Below are 20,638 nucleotides of genomic sequence, written 5' to 3'. Positions count from 1 at the left end.
GTGCTCTAAACTCGTGACTTCAGGCTTTTAGAATGTTTGCTGGTGTTATTGATAAAGTATATTTCCCAAAGAAGATTTGGTTTTTGGAGTGTGACTTAACAACTACAATATGTCCAAAGGAAAAACAAAACAAAACATGTTATTGGAAACAGATGGTATCTTAACACCATTATGAGTTAATTGGCCCCCTTTTTTTTTTTTTAAGGAAGCTCGGGAATCTGCCAGTAATTTCCATTTTCACATTGTTTTATTATTTATTTGTTAACATTGTTTTATTGTGTTTAAATCCTTTCTCCTCAACATTCCCCCTTCCTTCTCTCCCCACCCCTCACTCTATGAAGCCTTTCCGTGAAAAGAGAAGTCACTAATGCACCACCTCTGCCCTTCTTCCTTTCCCCCGTCAAGGTGCTTGGCATAGCACAGTGGTTTATATTTTGCAGGATGATTGTATGTTAAATACTCAGAATTTAGAGAATGCCATATTAAAACTAAAACACAGCAAAAGCCTTTTTTATACATTTAAAAGATTAAATTTCTCATATTATAAATACAAAAATGATACATGCCCTAATATCAGTGAATATAAAGGAGCATATGGAAAGTAGTTGTCACTTCATCCAGTTTTATACTGTGGAGTAACCAATGTTAATAGTTTGGTTGTGTCCTTCTGCTTTGCTTGTATTTATTTAATTATATACTTTATCCCCTTTATAAACAACAAAAAAGAATCATACTACACGTATTTCTTTGCAGATTTCTCTTTTTACTTTATGGTATTCTCATTCCATTAACCTCTAGGCCAGGAGATACATATACATCCTTATATATGCATGTGTGTTTGTGTGTAGGATCAGGTCTTAAAAGTAGGATTAATGGGTCTATGGTAGGCACATTTTACATTTTAAAGTACTTTTTTTTTTTTTTAAAGATTTTATTTATTTATTTCACAGAGAGAGACACAGCGAGAGAGGGAACGCAAGCAGGGGGAGTGGGAGAGGGAGAAGCAGGCTTCCCGCGGAGCAGGGAGCCTGATGCGGGGCTCGATCCCAGGACGCTGAGATCGTGACCTGAGCCAAAGGCAGACGCTTAACGACTGAGCCACCCAGGCGCCCCTTTAAAGTACTTTTAAAAAAAAGATTTATTTATTTATTTTAGAACGAGCACAAGTGGGAAGGGTAGAGAGGGAGAGGGAGAGAAAATCTGAAGCAGGCTGAGCGTGAGCCCGAGACCACAGGTTGAGCTGAAACCAAGAGTCAGATGCTTAACCAACTGTGCCACCCAGGCACCCCATTTTAAAGTACTTTTTATCAGTACAGTTGACACTTGAACAATGCCAGGGTTAGGGGTGCCAACCCCCTGCTCAGTCAAAAATCTACATACAACTTTTGACTCCCCTAAAACTTAACTAATAGCCTTCCGTTGACCTGGAGCCTTCCTGATAACATCAATAACATCAACAGTTGATTAACACATAGTTTGCGTGTTATGGGTATTATATACTGTACTCTTACAATAAAGTAAGCTAGAGAAAAGAAAATATTATTAAGGGGGCACCTGGGTGGTTCAGTCAGTTGAGCATCTGACTCTTGAATTCAACTCAGGTCATGATCTCAGCGTCATGAGATCAAGCCCCATGTGGGCTCCATGCTCAGTGGGGAGTCTGCTTGAGATTCTCTCCCTCTGCTCCTCTCCCCTACCCCCATGCGCTCTCACGCACACACACTCTCTCTCTCTCAAAGAAATAATAGTCTTAAAAATAATAAGGAATAATCTTTAAAAATTCATAAGGAAGAAAAAATACAGTTGCAATTATACTGTATTGAAAAAATCCGTGTTATTAGTGGACCCGTGTATTACAAACCTGTGTTACATAAAGGTCAACTGTATTTCATTATGCAATATTACCATTTATTTGTATAACTGAGAAATCTTAAAACTTTTTTTTTTTTAAGATTTTATTTATTTGAGAGAGAGTGAGAGAGAGCATGAGAGCCGGGTGGGGGCAGAGGGAGAAGCAGACTTCTCGCTGTGAGCAGGGAGCCTGATGTGGGGCTTGATGTGGGGCTGGATCCCGGGACCCTGGGATCATGACCTGAACCAAAGGCAGCTGCTTAACTGACTGAGCCACCCAGGTACCCCTTAAAACTTTTTTTAATATTAGTCAATTTATATAGGAATTCAGTTATGTAATTAATAGGGGAATAAGTAGTAGTTAGGAAACATGATTTTGGTTCCTAACATTTATCTTAGAAAATGTTTTTAAAGAATTTGTCTATAATTATTTTAAATGCAGCTCAAGAATTGTGAAGTCTTACCTTCGTGGAAATTAGAAGATAATTAGAATAGGAGATATAGGTTCTTTGTCATGTGACAGGTATTCACATAGTTGTTGAATAATAAATAAATGAATATAAAGTAGATTAAGATAAGGACTATTAATACAGGTATAAGAGTCCCAGACTGAGAGCCTTCAAGGGCAGGGACTCTGTCTTAAATTCTGTATCCCTATGCCTGGCCTATTGCCCAACATTTGTAGAATACGGAATCTAATTCTCTGTAGCAGGATTGTAGAAGATTTTTTTAAGAAGACACTGTTTGCATTGACACTGAGGAATGACATTGGCAGGAGTTTCGGAGGAAAAGTATTCATTCAACATGTACTTATTGAGTATTTACTGTGTACCCAGTACTCTTCAAGGCACTGATTTGGAACAAATTCTTATGGGATTCGCATGGAATTTTTCATTTGTTGACATCCCAAGCTGAAGGGAAAGACTCAGTGGCAGAAGGTTTAGGGGACAGGTCTAGGCACCTGTTTTGCGTAGAGCAGTGTTTCTAGTTTTTTTTCTTTTTAAATGTGTTCTTCAGAGCCTGAGGGTTCCTAAATAGAGCTGAGGTGGAGAATTATGGGGAGATGGAGCAGTAGTGTGTCTCCACTTCAGCCAGAGCAGCTCTCCTTCTGTTTGCTTTGTATATTGGTGCTCTCTACACCAACCCCGACATGGGTGGGATGTGTTGATCTAGTAAATGTTTTCAGACTCCTTTTAGCAGAACCATTTATTCAGAAAGTTCACTAAATAGATAGAACTGAAATTATTCTTATTTAGGGGACGGGATAGGCGAGAGTCTTGCCCAATCCATACCTCCTTCCCTTCCAAGGAGCTGTATGGATTGTCTAGGAAACCACAGGGTGGAATAGAAAGCCACTAACTGAGAACAGCTGACATGAGAATTCTACATTCTGCCCGGCAAGGCCATCTGCTTGGGGACTGAAGATTTGTAGAGAATGCAGGTTTGAAATGATGTGAAGAATCACATGGCAGTTTGGCTAGAGAAAGGTAGTAGGATTGTTGGCATTAGTCAGCAGGCTGTTGGTTGCTAGGCTTATGGTGGAACCATCTGCTTATTTAGGGGATTTTCTCCTGCAGTACCCAACTCTCTGAGGTATGAAGAAAGTGGACTGTTGCATTCCTGCAGACTTAGGTTTTTTCCAGGTGGATACAACACAAGTGCAGAGGGACTAAGGAGGTTCAGGAATTTGGCAGGAGTGTTTGGGGACATGGAGATGCAATATGGAATGTGAGCTGGTTTGGAGGCAAAGAAAGGAGGAGTGAATGGACAGGGAGAATGGAGAGGGGGCCAAAGGACCCACTGACGTTGAAGAATTGTATTGGGCATGACTGAGTCAGCCATCTAGGGGAATGGGATACGTGGTTGTAGAGGGAGACTTCAGTTGTGGAGAAGTTTCAGGTGAAGTCCGGATATGAGTGTGCAGGATGAAGGAGGCTGAGGTGAAGCCTCCTCCTTTCTCTGCTCAGTTCCCCCACCAGAAGAAGCTGGAGTCTTTCTAATTGTTGGAACATTGCTTGGAAGCAGCAAGCACCAGTTCTGACTCTAACCTGGGAGTTCATGAAGGGAGGGAATCAGCAGTGGAAGCATTTGAGGACTGCAGTCTCAGGGAGGGGGTGTTTCAGTGTTTGGTAGCAAAACCTAATATTAGGAGGTAACAGACCCCCAGGTTCTTGTGCTTAACCTCTTTGGACTTCAGTTTTTTTCATTTATAAAATAAAAGGCCACAAGAGCCTTTTATTGAGGGGAAAAAAAGAAATCTCAATGTGGAAGCAAAATCATTGAATGGATCTGCCAACTTCTCTTAATGAGAATAGCAGGCAGGAGGTTTTCCTGGGGACCTACCCAAAAACTAATGGAACTCTCACCAGTTGCCAGTTTTATTTATAAATATGAATAGACAAGGAAGAGACATTAAATTTTAATGAAAGAGGGGAGTTTGGCTTATGTCTGAGCAATAAGAGCAGATAGATCTTGATTAATCAATTAATCTATGCAACAAGAGAGAACTTAAAAGTGATATCCTGCTGGGATTAAGGGGAAGAAGAGGTCTGTTCATATTCCTAAATTGGGATGGGACATAAGACACAGAGAATGCAGGACCCAGGAGAAGACATTCTTGACCTTCCCTATAAAATATAAACAGGCCAATCATAAAAGAATATAGATAGTCAAAACACAAAAAGATGTTTAACTTCCAATAGAAGGTAAAACATTGATCATCCTTTCCTATTAGATTAGCAAAAACTAATATCTAGTGTTGAAGATACTTGATGTGGAAGACTAAGAAGATGCTCTTACTATCAGATGGAGTGGAATTGGCTGAATATTTTTGGTGGGTGGTTTGACCACATCTGGCAACATTTTGCGTAAGTATGTGTTTGAATCAGCATTTTTCACTTGTAAGAATTTACACAGTGGAACAAATGTCAAGTGAACCAGGATGTTCATCACAGCATTGGATAGAATGAAAAATTGTGAAAACCTAAATGTTCATCAGTATGGGATTGGTAAAAATCTGATAAAATGATCTAACATAATTTGAGTCTTTAGTAAGTTCCAGGTACTGTCTTAAGTAATTTATATGTATTAAGTTAATTAATTCTCAAGACAATCCTGTGAAGTAGGCACTATTATTATCCCTACTTTATAGACAATAAACTAAGGCACTAAAAAGGGCATAGATCAAACTTAATAGTGATAGTAGTTGTGGATGGGGGGCAGGCAAGAGAGTGGCGGTGGGAGCTGGAAGAGAAAGAGCCTTACTTAAGTATGTAGAGTAAAAAGGAAAGACTCTATTAAGTTTGATTTATATTTTTTTCACTAAATACTTATTTTTACAATAAAAAAATCAATTAAAATGAGATTATTGGGGGTGCCTGGGTGGCTTGGTCGGTCGAGCGGCTGCCTTCAGCTCAGGTCATGATCCCAGGGTCCTGGGATTGAGCTTACCCTGCTCAGGGGTGAGTCTGCATCCCCTCTCCCTCTGCCCCTCCCCCCCGGTTGTGCTCCCTCCCCCCGCCAAATGAATAAATAAAATCTTAAAGACCCTAAAAATGAGATTGTTAGAATATAGTACCGCTAAGATCTTAGCTAACTCTCAAGTTGTATTAATCAGTGCGTCTAGCTATTTGATTTACAATGATGGTGATGCCTGCCCTTATGTTGACATTGGTGGCTCCTGCAGCTGGTGGCTGGGTTGAGGGTGAAAAGGGTCAATGTCTGGGAAGGTTACATAGCTGTGCCCTCCACCCCCTTGGAATTTGGTAAGAGTAGGATCTGGATTAAATGAACATCAGGACACCTTCAAGGCAAAACAGTAAGGAAATGGTAAAAGAACATCCTGCCATCAAGTGTGGCAGAAAAATCGGGAGAAAGAATTAAGTTTTGTTTTTGTTTGTTTGGTTCACTTTGAATTCCAACATAAGGGGCTTCTTGTTTTTCTGTAACTTGTTGGACCCTCCCAGATTTAACCACTGCCGGGGTGCAGGGCCTCCATAATCATTGCAATTGCTCTGTCCTTGAGCTAGTTCTATTTAAAAGCATCTTAGTTCTTTCTTTTTTTAATATTAAATTATTTGAGAGAGAGAGGGAACAGGGGGAGGGGCAGAGGGAGAGGGAGAGGATCTCAAGCAGACGCCCTGCTGAGCATGGAGCCCAGTGTAGGGCTTGATCTCTCGACCCTGAGATCATGACCTGAGCTGAAATCAAGAGTCTGATGCTTAACTGACAGAGCCATCTAGGTGCCCTGCACCTTAATCATTTCTTAAATTGAATGTGTGGAAATGGTATGTCAAGTGGTAAAGTATTCTTCACATGCTGTGTTTGTGTTTTAATGCTGATGTGTAATATGTGATACAGTCCTGTAAAACATTCATTACAAATACATCCTGTCTTAGTAATCCATATATACCTGAAGAGTATAAGTTTTATTATAAATCAAAGCTGCTTTTCCTACTGGATTTTCAGATTTCATTGTTTTCCCCCTCATTGTTACTGGTTAATTGACAGTAGTTCCCTGTCAAATAGTTACCAAAGTATTTGAAATAGTTTGGAAAATGAATGTCTGACCTATAACCTAATTCTGTTTATTGAATCATAGAATTTCAAAGCTAGATGGAGCTTTATAGATAATTTAGGCAATTTTTCGAGGGAAGTAAGCTTAGAAGAGGTTAATGGATGGGTCCAAAGCCACTTTTACGTCCAGTTAGCGCAAATACCAGGTCTCCTAATTGGTCATCTGGTCAGTCTTTCGTTTTCATTCTGCAGGTATTTATTGATGACCCATTTCTAGCCTAGCACCATCTAGTTAAATTTTAACCCTCTTTATTCACTGAGGAGTATTGAGGTGTTCCATGTTAAGTGAGTTTTCTTAGTTACCTCTGTGAAATTTACCTTTCAGATCCACCATGTAACTTTTCTTGATAGAAATGTTTTTAAAACATGTACCATTCTATGCTTTCTTAAATAAAATATGGGGAACATGAGTTAGCCTACTCTTTGTGACTCAGTTCTCTGCCTTGGGAGTTAGGAAGAGAGGGTTTAGGAAGAGGTGGCAGGGATAGAGGTCTTCCCCTTACATGAGACCATATACTTGTGCACTGGAAGGGTTCTGTTTGCAAGCAGAAGCCTCAAAAGCCATTGCTATGTATGTGTTTCCACAAGTTGAAATTCATCTTCAAGCATTCACTATACTAAAATGAGGCATCTGTGCATTAAAAATGAGATACCAGTTTCTAAATGTTAGCCCCATCAAATCAGTCAACCAATACATATATAAGTGCGACACTTGAAATATACATTGAGCTTGAGATATCTCCCCCCCCCACACAATAAACAATTATGTCTTAGTCTTACAGAATTATTCATGCTAGGTGTAATTTTAATGTTTCATCTGGCTTTATGGGAGTAAGTGTTCAATATTCTTTTTTGTGTGTACTTTCCTGTTGCTTTGAGAATTCCATTCATAAAATGATACTTATTGGGTGCATATTAAATAGGTTTTCAAAAAAATAGAAAGTAGGGGCAAATGATTCTCTAACCTTCAACCCTTGTTTATGATATTTATGTAACTTGCATTTTTAAACAAATATTGTTGAGATTAATACTTGAGACATTTCAGTAATTTTTGTTTTTCTTCTTTTGAAAAATGTTTTCCTTGGTAATTAAATTTTTATCACAATCCAAATGCCTATTTCAGTTTTGTAAATGTACTGGATATACAGTCTTTAAAAATTTTAGCATATTTTCTCTATGGGTGTTTGCTAAGTAAAAAATATCAGTCTTGAGATTTTACATTTTGGCAGTAAAACCTTTGCAGTTTTGCAGATACCTAAAATATTCTTATTTTCATTTTTAAGAACATGACAATTTTATCCTCTATGAATGCCAAATAAATGTCATCATTTCTAAGAAAAATAATTTAAAAATTTATCATTCATACAGTTAAGTAGTTCTTTTTCATGTTTTACATCTAAAAGAGCTGAGTTTATGTGAAAAATTGGTAGTATCAAGAAACAAATTTTGTACTGATTTGATAGCTGTCAATCACATGCAGCTATTAATGTTTAAATTAAATTATAATGAAGCAGTATTAAAAATACAATTCCTTAGTCATTATAAGCACATTTTAAATGCTTGGTGGCCACCATATCAGACAGTGTTAAGATAGGGGATATTTCTATCATTGCTGAAAGTTCTGTTGGACCAGTGGTGTGTTTGGGGAAGAGAAAGAATGCATTAAAATCAATAATGCCCAGGGCGCCTGGGTGGCTCAGTCGTTAAGCGTCTGCCTTCAGCTCAGGTCATGATCCCGGGATCCCGGGATCGAGTCCCACATTGGGCTCCCTGCTCCGCGGGAGGCCTGCTTCTCCCTCTCCCACTCCCCCTGCTTGTGTTCCTGCTCTCGCTGTCTCTCTCTGTCAAATAAATAAAATCTTAAAAAAAAAAAAAAAATCAATAATGCCCAAATGTCCATCGACTGATGAATGGATAAAGAAGATGTGTTGTGTATACACGTGCGCGCGCACACACACACACACACATACACAATGGCATATTACTCAGCAGTCAAAAAGAATGAAATCTTGCCATTTGCAATGACATGGATGGAGCTAGAGTGTATTATGCTAAGTGAAATAAATCAGAGAAAGACAAATACCATATGATTTCACTCATATGTGGAATTTAAGAAAACATGAACATGGGGAAAAGAAGAGAAGCAAAGCAGAAAATAGACTCTTAACTATAGAGAACAAACTGAGGGCTGCTGGAGGGGAAGTGGGCAGGGAGATGGATGAAATGGGTGATGGGCATTAAGGAGGGCACTTGTGAGAAGCACTGGGTGTTGTATGGAATTGATGAATCCCTAAATTCTGCACCTGAGACTAATACTACAGTGTATATTAGCTAACTGGAATTTAAATAAAAACTTGATAAAGAAAAAAATCACTAATGTCATTTTTATTATTTTTGTCATGGAAGTCCAATTGCAACTATAGTTAGTGCTACATATTTGTAGTGCAAAGCAGGGAAGAAAGATGATCTCAGGGTTCTTTTTAGGCACCTCAAAGACAACTTCAGAAACAAAAGAATTTGTCCACATATTTGAAAAATTTTCTGTACCTCATTTTTTCCCTTTCTTTCCCTTTTTTTAAAAAAAAATTTTTTTTTTTAGATTTTTTTTTTTTAAGACTTTATTTATTTATTCATTAGAGACAGAGAGAGAGAGGCAGAGGAGAAGCAGGCTCCCAAGGAGCAGGGAGCCCGATGCGGGACTCGATCCCAGGACCCTGAGATCATGACCTGAGCCGAAGGCAGACGCTTAACCATCTGAGCCACCCAGGTGCCCCTTTTCTTTCCCTTTTGAAGTGACTTTGTTAATATTTGTAATGCTTTGTATTCAAGCATTCCGTGAATTTCCAATGGAATTTTTCTTTTAACGAACGCGGGACATAAGATACCTATGATTATTTTGGAAGACATACTCTAAGAAATTTGGGTATTTGCTGCAGATTTTTCACTGCTTTCCTTTTGGATACATTAAAACAAATAACTAAAGATGTTATGCTCACATTTCCAAATAATCAAAATTAGTATTTTCCCATAAAACTGACATATTTTGGGTTATCTTTTTTGTATTGCTTATGAATAGATTACCTACATTTGCATTTGCATATTTGCACAGCATAGTCACTTACATTTTTTTCTGGGAAACAGGATGTCAGTGGTAGCTTACAAAACATATATAAATTTGCAGTGGTCCTTGACCTATCAGTGATTGCACAGCCCCTGCTAGGAGTGGTCTTCTCTTAGCAAGATGGGTTAATGAGCTGTTAATGCTCTCGAGCACATTTCTTCTCGACCTCTTCTCCCTCTCTCTAGCAACCCCTTTCCTCCCCTACATGCCCCCCCAAAACTATATAGTGCTTCATAGGATAATTCAAATAGGTAATACCATTCCTTTGTGCAGCTCATTTCAGAAGAAATTAACTTAACCACCAGAGATGTGATGTTGGTAGATGCAAGTATTGAGAATCCACTGTGTTTTTCTGTCTCCAGGAAACACCAAGGAAATAGGACAAGCGTTTAAGCAAGTCTGATGCTTTTTTGGGTCACTTAAAGTTTATTTGGAGAGAAATTAAAAAAGAGGAAAATGAGTAATTAATAGGAAGTGAACCAAGAGACAAGTGGGTAAATGGTAAAAGACATTAGGGAGCAAATGGTAACAGGTTTCCAGAAAGCCTTTATAGGACTGCGGAAGAGGAAAGGGTGTGCTGGTTACCTCTCTGTTCCCATTAGCATGCTAGTTAGTGTCTGACTCCTCTGTGGAGAAATACTGCTCTATGATAAATATTAAAAGGGGGCGCCTGGGTGGCTCAGTCGTTAAGTGTCTGCCTTCGGCTCAGGTCATGATCCCAGGGTCCTAGGATCGAGCCCCGCGTTGGGCTCCCTGCTTGGCAGGAAGCCTGCTTCTCCCTCTCCCTACCCCCCTGCTTTGTGTTCCCTCTCTCAACTGTCTCTCTCTCTCTGTCAAATAAATAAATAAAATCTAAAAAAAAAAAAAAAGAAATACAAAAGGAGGAATGGGTTATGCTATTGGCAGCAAAAGAGGTCTACCTTAGTTGTTCCCATATAGTCACCTAGTACTTAACTCACACCAGTATACTTGCTTGGAAACAGTGACATCAAATTACTGATCCAACTAGGAAGCTTGTTGAGTAATGTTGTGGTGGTTTGTAAATGAAGTGCTTTTCTTCCTTCAATACCAAAACTTCATTAACTTTTTTTATTAAAGTAATAATAAAGGGGCACCTGGGTGGCTCAGTTGGTTAAGTGTCTGACTTTGGCTCAGGTCATGATCTTGGGGTCCTGGGATCAACCCCAAGGTCCCTGCTCAGTGGGGAGTCTGCTTTTCTCTCTCCCTCTGCCCCCCCCGACTGTGCTCTCTCTCTCAAATAAGTAAAAATAATAATAATTTTTGAGGTGAAATGAACTTAATGTAAAATTAACTATTTTAGAGGGAACAGTTCAGTAGTATTTAGTACATTCGTAGAGTTGTACAACTACTGCCTCTGTCTAGTTCTAAACATTTCCATCACTGCAAACTAAAACCCCTTACTCATTAAGCAGCCTCTCCCCATCCCCTTCCAAACCCCAGCCCTGATAACCGCCAATCTGTGTTCTGTCTTTATGGATTTATCTATTCTGAATAGTTTATGTAAATGGGATTATTCAATATGTGACCTTTTGTGTCCGGCTTCTTTTCACTTGGCATAGTGTCCTCAGGGTTCATCCAAGTTGTAGTATATATCAGGCCTTCATTACTTTTTATGGCTCAGTAAGTACCCATTGCATGTGCATACCACAGTTTATTTACCCATTCATCTACTGATGGATGTTTGGGCTCTTTCTACCTTTTTGCTGTTGTGAACAGTGCAGCTATGAATATGGATTACAGTTACATGTTTGAGTACCTGTTTTTAATTCTTTTGGGTATGTACCTAGATGTGGAATTATGGGGTCATATGGTAACTCTAATTTTTTGAGGAACTGCTGAACCACTTTACCAGCAAAGTACAAGGGTTCCAAATTTCTCCATATCCTCACCAACACTCATTCCTTTCCAGTTTTTAAAATATTATTATTACAGTGGGTTGAAGTGGGTAGGTGTGAGATGGTACTGCTTTGTGGTTTGGATTTGCATTTCCCTAATGCTAATGATGTTGAACATCTCTTCATGTGCTTGTTGGCCATTTGTATATATTTAGAGAATATTCAAATCCTTTGCCCATTTTCCAACTGGGTTGTTCGGGGGTTTTTTGGTAAGAGTTCTTTATATATTCTGGATGTTAGACCTTGAACAGATATAGGATTCATAAATATTTTCTCCTGTTTTAAATGTTGTCTTCACTTTCTTGTAATTCCTTTTTTTTTGTACTTGATATGTATTTTTTAAATTATGTTAGTCACCATACAGTACTTCATTAGTATAATTCACTTTCTTATAATATTCTTTGTTGCACAAAAGTTTTTTAATTTTGGTGAAGTCCATTGTATTTATGTTTTTCTGTTGTTCCTCGTGCTTTTGGTGTCCTATTTCTGAATCCATTGCCAAATCCACAATGATAAAGATTTACCTCTATATTTTTTTCTGTGAATTTTATGGTTTTAGCGGTTATATTTAAGTTGCTGATCCATTTTTAATTAATTTTCGTATATAGTGTGAGAGGTCCAGCTTCATTTGACTTTTTATAAATGCTGTAAAAACTAAAATACATTTAATTCATGACTTATTTGAAATGTGTTTTTAGAGGTCAGGATGGAGCAGGTTTTGCTGAACCCTGAATCTTAGTGGTTTTTAACAGCACAGTTATTTCTTTTACTCACACTGCATGACTCTCATATTGCTTGGGGACTCTGGTTTATGGTATCCATAGTCAAGGATGAAGGCTGACAAAGCTTCCATCATGTGGTCACTGTGAACTTTATGAACTTTTATGTAACTTTTTGTATTTCACCTCAAAATTTTATTTTTTTAACTAAAAAAAAAAATAAATTAGGTTTTGGTACTGAAGGAAAAAAAAAAACATTTAATTTACAGACCAGCACAATACACTCACTAAGCTTTCTAGTTTTTGTAACAACACCTCTCAAAGTCATGAATTAAGTGCATTTTAGTTCTTATAGCTCAGGCTCTTTAAGGCTACCACTTCAATATAATTTCACTCACCAAAGTAAATCATTTAGCTATATCCAGCTTGAAGAGAAAAATGCAATCCTACCAGGTGCCCAGAAGGAGAAGAAAAAAAAAAATTGGTGGTGCACGGTGCCCGCCAGATAACATCACTGAACATAGTGTTTGCAACATATTTGAAGTGTTGGTTCCAAGATACACAATTGAAAAACATCCCCATTTAAGGGGGTTGGCAATTTTTCTTAAAAGGGTATAGTAAAACTTCATTGATTCAAAATTAGAGGTAAATTATATGCTTAACTGTGCTTGCTGAAGTTTACTTTTACATTATTTGGAAAGAAAAATTATTTAGCTAAGTGTAATGTGGGATTTAGTGATGAGAATTTTGGCTTAATTTAGAAAATAATTTTTAACCAGTTTCATAGGAAGTAATTCAGTGATGCTTACCAGTAGGTGTCAGCCACAGCCCGTGCAAAGTGCTGCTTACTTGTCAAGGCTTTTTGGGCAGGTACTAATAAGGGGTTGGGTGTTCCCCCCCCCCCCCAGTATTCTAATGAACAGTTTTGTTAAGGTCAACTTGCTTATTTTTAAATAAAAACAGTGTATCTACTTGTTAATAAAGATAGGGTAACGGCATCATTAGCAGGAGAAACATTATTCCGTGCTTAATTGTGTGTGGAGCTGTATAGCTCGAAAGAGCTAACTAAGTTCTCATGGGAAGATTAGAATAATGTTTGATGGTACCAAGTAGGCGTCTGGAAGGAACGACCACAGGTCCTGTGAGTCAGCCAGATGTGACACCGATTGTTGCAGATAGAACAGATGAGGCTTTTTTCTGGATAAGCCTTTCCTTTTCAGAGAAACAGCTGTTATTATATTAAACCTTTTATTGACCCCTCCCCCCGACATTCCCCCATCCCCAACTGCCTAGTTTGCCTAGGAAGGTTTGTATGTATGTCCATAAATGGAAGTGCATATTCTCCTTAATAGAGGAGATACCAATACTGAAAGAAACATTTTGAGGATTTGGACAGATCCAAGAGTAACATCTGAGGAAAGACTTGTTGTGAAGGATCTCATTGCATATATTAATATCAAAACATATAAAACAGGGGCGCCTGGGTGACTCAGTTAAGCATCTGCCTTCGGCTCAGGTCATGATCCCAGGGTCCTGGGATCAAGCCCCGCATCCAGCTCCCTGCTCTGCGGGAAGCCTGCTTCTCCCTCTCCCACTCCCCCTGCTTGTGTTCCTGCTCTGGCTGTGTCTCTCTCTATCAAATAAATAAATAAAATCTTAAAAATATATAAAACAAAAAAAGAATCAGCATTTGAAAACGAAATACAAGTGATTTTATAAAAAATTAGTACTCAAATGCTTCTTTGTCTTCATAACAATATTTGTATTCAGTGTTTGGCTATCAAAAGGACAAGGATATATGTATGTATAAGCAGCTTTGGATGCTGTTGTGAAGTATTTAAATACATCAGTATATCAACTGAAATTAGTAATGTCATTTCCTTGTTTAAAATAAACCAGTGGATTTTTATTGTGTTCAGAAGTTGTTTAAAAAGTTTTCCCATAGTATAAGATATAAGCTCTAATGATCTCTTCCATGCCACTCTCTGCAAAATCATTATAGACCTTCGTACCCTATGGCCCAGACATAGCAAATTAATGGTATTTCTCTTACTGAGTGTTTAGAGCCCAAATTGGATAAATTATGATTGATTACTCAATTACGTAGCAGTTTATGCTGTGGGTACCACATTTTTTAATGTAATGTTTTTTCAATTATATGAGACATGCTTACCATTAAAAATTCAAATTATACTAAAGTAGATGGAAAATAGCAACCCTAGTCCTTTCCCTAATGATAATCATTGTTACTAAGTTTCTATATGAAAAATTACTTTGTTACAAATATAAAACTGTCTAGTCTTTCACTTTTGTTTTTCCATTAACACGATTTTTTTAGAGGTAGGTGGGGCAGAGAGAGAGAGAGAGAGAAAGAGAGTGAGAACCTTAAGCAGGCTCCATGCCCACCGAGCCCTACACAGGGCTCTATTTCACTACCCTGAGATCCTGACCTGAGCTGAAATCAAGAGTTGGACGCTTAACCGACTGAGCCATCCAGGTGCCTGTTTTTATGACAAGATTTTTGAAAATGAAAGATCTGTTCAGTAGTACTGTTAGGGAGTTAAAGCAGAAGAGATTGTGTTTGCAATTTCCCAGACATACCTCCCTCTCTCACCTTTTCTGTTGCTTCTTGTGCCTAGAAAGCTAACTGGAACTCTTTCTCCCTGCCCCACAGCAGCCTCTGAAAATTTATGTTTGTCTTTCAGGACTCAAGCCACACCTAATTACTTCTAAAAAACTATTCCTGATTCTTTGTTGTTGATATCTAGCCTACCCTACAGTATGTTTGAGTGTAGAATAAAATATATATATATATTTTGTAAAAAAAAAAAAATATATATATATATATATATTACTCCCAACTCAGTATGCTCCTCTAGTCTCAACAACTCCTGTCTTTGTGTAAATTTGAACCGTGTGCGTGCGCGTGCACGCACACGTGAGCGAGTGAGAGAGAAAGGCTTTCAGTTACTTGTAGGAGGCTTTTCCTTTTACCCAGTGCCTTCAGCAGAGAGCTGCTTGCAGTCTGTGAGTGGAATTTCTGATCTTTACATGGAAGGGCCAGCCCTTCCAGCACTCAGTCTGTGTAAGGTACCTAGATTCATCTGCCTTCCCCATGGCCTGTTTCCTATCCCTGCCACACCACACCCCTTAGGACCTGTGGCAGGGTCTGCCACTCCCCTGGATCACGAGCTCCAGCTTACTCTGGTTACCCTGAGCTTAGTTAGGTCTTGGTTTCTGGCACCTGGGGATTTCCCTTATTTTTTTCTGAGGCACATGATTTGCGAGTTCGGGGTGGGGGGTGAATGTTAGTTTTCTAGGGCTTCTTTACCAAATGACACAGGCTAGGTGGCTTAAAACAACGAAGTTTATTCTCTCACAATTCTGGGGGCCGGAAGTCCAAAATCAAGGTGTGGGCAGGGTGGGTTCCCTCTCAGGGCTCTGAAAGAGAGAATCTGTTCCTTCCTTTCTCCTTGCTTCTGGTGGTTGCCAATGATCCTTGATGTTCTGTTGGCTGTGTCACTCCAGTATCTGGCTCCATTGTCAGATGGCTTTCTTCCCTCTGTGTGTCTGTTAAGAACAGTTTAGTTTCTTCCATGACTGTGGTGGAATACAAGGTTTCTGGTTTCTCTGAGAGAGATTGATTTTTAAGTGTTCAAATTTATAGGTTTATATTATAGTATGAGCTATGTAAGCATAAAACCCAGACCTGCTGCTTTATTATTTTTGCATTATTTTCTCCAGATTTACAACCCCCCCAAAAGATAGTACTTTGTGTTTAAGCTCATTAGAAATGTTTATACATTTTTCAAAAATAAAATTTAATTCTGAGTTTTTAATTTTCAGCCAGAAAACCTTGCTCAGAAGCTTCCAAACCTTGTGGAACTGTGAGTCTGTTTATTCAAATTTTTTAAAAAACAAGAATGAAAATAATTTTATTTGAAATAATAGGATATATCATTTTAATGTATTAATTTATTTTTTGGTATCATGGTCATAGTGTTCATGTAAGTAGTTCTGCTAAACCCAATAATATTTTAAAGTATTTTACCATTTAAATTTGTGTTTTAAATATCTCACCTTAAGGTAGTAAAGATAAACTTTTTAAAGCTATGAAAGATACATTTTTTTCTCGGTGCAGCCTCTTGGTCACAAAATCCTTCTGGACAGTCAGTGTAATTGGAAAAGTTTATTGCTGTTACTACTACTATATTTGTTACTTGATGTAAACAGTTCAACAGTGTAAAAGGGTTAAAATAAAGAATGAAATAATGAAGAGTGAAAACCTACTTCCCTGTGTCCTCCATACCTCATTTGTTTTTTAGTTTTTTTTTTTTTAAGATTTTATTTATTTATTTGACAGAGAGAGAGCGAGAGCAAGAACACAAGCAGGAGGAGTGGGAGAGGGAGAAGCAGGCCTCCCGCCGAGCAGGGAGCCCGATATGGGGCTCGATCCCAAGACCCTGGGATCATGACCCGAGCCGAAGGCAGACGACTGAGCCACCCAGGCGCCCCTTTTTTTAGTTCTTTTGACGATCACCTCCATAATGCTAAATAATATGTTTACACCTTTGTTTTTTAGTGCATCAACTTTAAGGATCTCTTGATTTATCTGTAAGGAGGATATTTAGAATCTTTCCCTTTCTTTCCAGCTCCCTCCTAATTTTGTTGAAGGAGGAGTTTGCATTGCCATTTCTTGTTCTCTTTATTATTTTGCATGATTTTCAAGAGGTAAAGGAAGGAAAACTAACATTACACTTCCATCTTTAAGCTGGGAGTTTGTCATTTCCACTCCCCCCCATCCTTTTATTTTGAAAAATTTCAAACTAACAGAAAAGTTGAGAGCATAGTACAATGAATACCCATATATGCTTCATCTAAATTTAACAGTTAACATTTTGACACATTTGCTTTCTCTTTCTGTCTCCTATCATCTTCCTCCCCCCTTCCCTTTCCAGTCCTCTCCCGTGCACACACACACACACACACAAATTTTAGACATTATGATACTTCACCCCTAAATAGATCAGTATGTATCTCCTAAGAATAAGGGCAATCTTGCACATAATTCTAATATTATCACACATTAAAAGTAATATTAATTCAGGGGCACCTGAGTGGCTCAGTCAGTTAAGCGTCCAGCTCTTGGTTTGGCTCAGGTCATGATCTCAGGGTCGTGAGATCGAGCCCCGTGTAAGGCTCCACACACCAGATGTGGAGCCTGCTTAAGATTCTCTCTCTCCCTTTGCCCATCCCCCTGCTCATGCTCTCTCTCAACAAAAAAAGTAATATGAATTCAGTAATATCATCTAATGTACATTGTATATTTAAATTATCCCAATCTCCCTCCCCCGCAACCCAGTGTTTTAAACTAGTGTACAGATTTGTCTGATTTAAACATCTTTGGTGATTTTTCTATCCCACTGCTTTATCAAGTTTTTAATTTCATTCTTTTTATATATGAAGAAAGATGTCTTAACATTATTTTAAGTCTACTTTTGTTTTTATAGGTTCTTTACAGTTTCCTTCATATAGGTTTTGAACATTTCTAAAGTTTATTCCTAAACATTTAATATATATTTTTTGCTAGCGTAAATGCATTTTCTTACCTGTTACCTCTTTTAAGTGGTTATTTTTGAATATATGAGCACTGTTTGTTTTCATGTGTTAACTTTATATCTTGCTACCTTGCTGAAATCTTATTATTTGAGTTAGTTTTATGGTTGATTCCTCAGGGTCTTTCAGGTATACTCTCTCCTGAAAATACAGATAATGTTGTTTCTTTTTTTCTAAACCTTATGCCTTTAATTATTTTCTCTAGTCTGATCGCATTGGCTAGTTCTTCCAGAACAGTGTGAAATTATACTTGAGACAGTGGGCATCCTTGTTTCTTTCTGACCTTAGTGGGAAAGCCTCCAGGGTTGCCCCATAAGAAAGATACTGGCTTTACAATTAATGTATATGTATTCTATTGTGTTAAGTAAATACCCATTTGTATTAATCTATTGCTGCTTAACAAATTTAATGTAGTGGCTTAAACTGTGGGTAGGGATGCTTAAAAGAATAAATACTTATTACCTCATATTTTCTGAAGATCTAGAATCAGGGCTTGGCTTAGCTGGGTGTCTTGGCCTCAATGTCTCTTTCAAGGCTTGCAATCACGGTTGTTGCCCAGAGCTGCTGTTTTCCCTGAAGGCTCAACTGAAGAAGTGTCCTCTTTGTTTACTTATGTGGTTGTTGGCAAGATTCAGTTAATCTCAGGTTGTTGGTCTGAAGGTTGACTCAGTTCCTTGCTGGCTGTTGGCCAGAGGACTGACTCCCTTAGTTCCTTGCCAGTTGGCCTCTCTGTAGTGTCGTTCCCAACATGGCAGCTGGCTTCCATCAGTGCAGGGAAAAAAAGAGCAAGAGAGGGTATGAAGGCCGGATCCACAGTCTCTTTCTAATCTAATCATGAAGTGACATCCCATCACTTTTACTATATTCTGTTCATTAGAAACAAGTCAGTAGGTCCAGCCCACACCTAAGGGGAGGCTACTACCCAAGGGCCTAAATGCCAGGTGGTGGAGATCAATGGGGACCATCTTGGAGGCTACCTACCACACCATTAATTCCTACTTTCTCAAGAATTTTTTATTAGTAATGGATGTGGAATTTATTCAAAGCCTTTTTCAGACTTTAAAGAAAGAATTCTTGAGGCCTTCAGGCAAAAAAGTGAAACTATCATGAAGATGAAGAAGACTGCAAAGTGATACTCCAAACTGTATTATGTATACAGTGGTGGTTGCATTCACACTTGACAGTGTTTTTCTTTGAGCACTTTAAAAGTATTTTTATATATATGTAATTAATTATATATAACATATGTATTACATAAGAAATAACAATAAATATATTATAAGTAAGTTATATAATATAAATGCATAAATAATGTATAATTCTGTATTATGTATATTATATATAATAAGAGGGATTTTAATCATTTTCCACATGTATTAATTCATCATTTTTCTATGGCTACTTTCGAGATTTTCTTTTTTGGTTTTCAGAAATTTAACTGTGATGTACCTCAGTATTATAATTTTGTTTGTATTTATGTTGGAGTTGGCTGAGCTTCTTGAATCTGTGAATTTATGTCTTTTCCCAAATTTGAATATCTTCAACCATTATTTCTTTGAATATTTTTTTTTTTAAAGATTTTATTTATTTATTTGAGAGAGAGAATGAGATAGAGAGAGAGAGCATGAGACAGGGGAGGGTCAGAGGGAGAAGCAGACTCCCTGCCGAGCAGGGAGCCCGATGCGGGACTCAATCCTGGGACTCCAGGATCATGACCTGAGCCGAAGGCAGTCACTTAACCAACTGAGCCACCCAGGCGCCCTTCTTTGAATATTTTTTATGCACTATTCCCTTTCTCCTTCCTGGGCACCATTTACACATATGTTACGTCTGTTGATGTTGTCCTATGTTCCTCTAAGGCACTATTCATGTTTCCTTAGTCTTTTTTTCTCTCTGCAGAAGTGGAGAGGGGCAGAGGGAGAAGCGGGCTCCCTGCTTGATGTGGGGCTTGATCCCAGGACCCTGGGATCATGACCTGAGCCAAAGGTAGATACTTAACTGACTGAGCCACCCAGGTGCCCCTTCTCTCTGCGTTTTAGATTAGATCATTTATATTGATCTTTCTTCAAGTTCATAAACTCTTTCCTTTGTCATATTCATTCTGTTATTCAGCTTTATCAGTACTCTTTTCAGTTTTAGATCTTTCTTTTGTTTGTTCATTCATCTGTCCATCCTTCCTACCTCCCTCCCTTTTTTCCTTCCTTCCTACCTAAATTTCCCATCTTTACATTACAGGCATATCTTACTTTAGATCACTATGTATAGCTGTAATAACTACATAAAAATTTCTTGTCTGCTGATCCCAGCATCTTGGTCATCTTGAGCTTGATATCTATTGTTTGTTGTTGTTAATGGATCACATTTTTTTGAGTTTTCATATGTTGAATAACTTTAGATTATATCCTGACAATTGGGAATGTTGTGTTTTGGAGACTGGAATCTGTTATGTACATTCAAAGGGTGTTGATATTTTTGCTTAGCAGGCACTTTACCTGGTTTGACTTAAGCAGTAAATGTTTCCTGGAGGGCAGCTAAAATCTCAGTGCAGTTCTTTTACCTTTAGCTGGAGTTTTTTCTATATTTGCATGGTTCTGGGATTGCCATTGATTTAGGCAAAGTTTAGAAATAGAATTTGGGGTTCCCCTTCCCTGGCTCTTTTTTTCTGGTATTCTCCCTTTATTTGCCAGGTATGGTTGCCCTGAACTCTGTCTTCCTGTTCTTTAGGCTAGTAAGACTGAAGTTTTCTATCAGAATTTTAGCTGCTTTGCATGGTAACTGTACCCTGCCTTAAACTAAATCTGTTTAAAAAACAAAACAAAACTCAAAACTCACCCAGTGCC

At 38.2% G+C, this 20,638-nt stretch overlaps 1 protein-coding gene across 2 annotated transcripts in view; it reads left to right on the top strand.

Moving 5' to 3' along the window:
• The window catches only part of LRRC28 (leucine rich repeat containing 28), a 165,611-nt gene that overhangs the window by 6,088 nt on the left and 138,885 nt on the right, over positions 1 to 20,638 (top strand). For both annotated transcript variants that reach the window (XM_035024037.1, XM_035024036.1), the window contains exon 3: positions 16,029 to 16,069. In XM_035024037.1, coding sequence (XP_034879928.1) covers positions 16,029 to 16,069 — 41 coding nt within the window. The remainder of the gene's footprint in view (positions 1 to 16,028; positions 16,070 to 20,638) is intronic.

Source organism: Mirounga leonina, unplaced genomic scaffold, assembly GCF_011800145.1.
Source record: "Mirounga leonina isolate KUSES-001 unplaced genomic scaffold, KU_Mleo_1.0 Mir_178, whole genome shotgun sequence".
Classification (NCBI taxonomy): domain Eukaryota; kingdom Metazoa; phylum Chordata; class Mammalia; order Carnivora; family Phocidae; genus Mirounga; species Mirounga leonina.
This window is presented reverse-complemented; position numbering and strand designations above follow the sequence as displayed.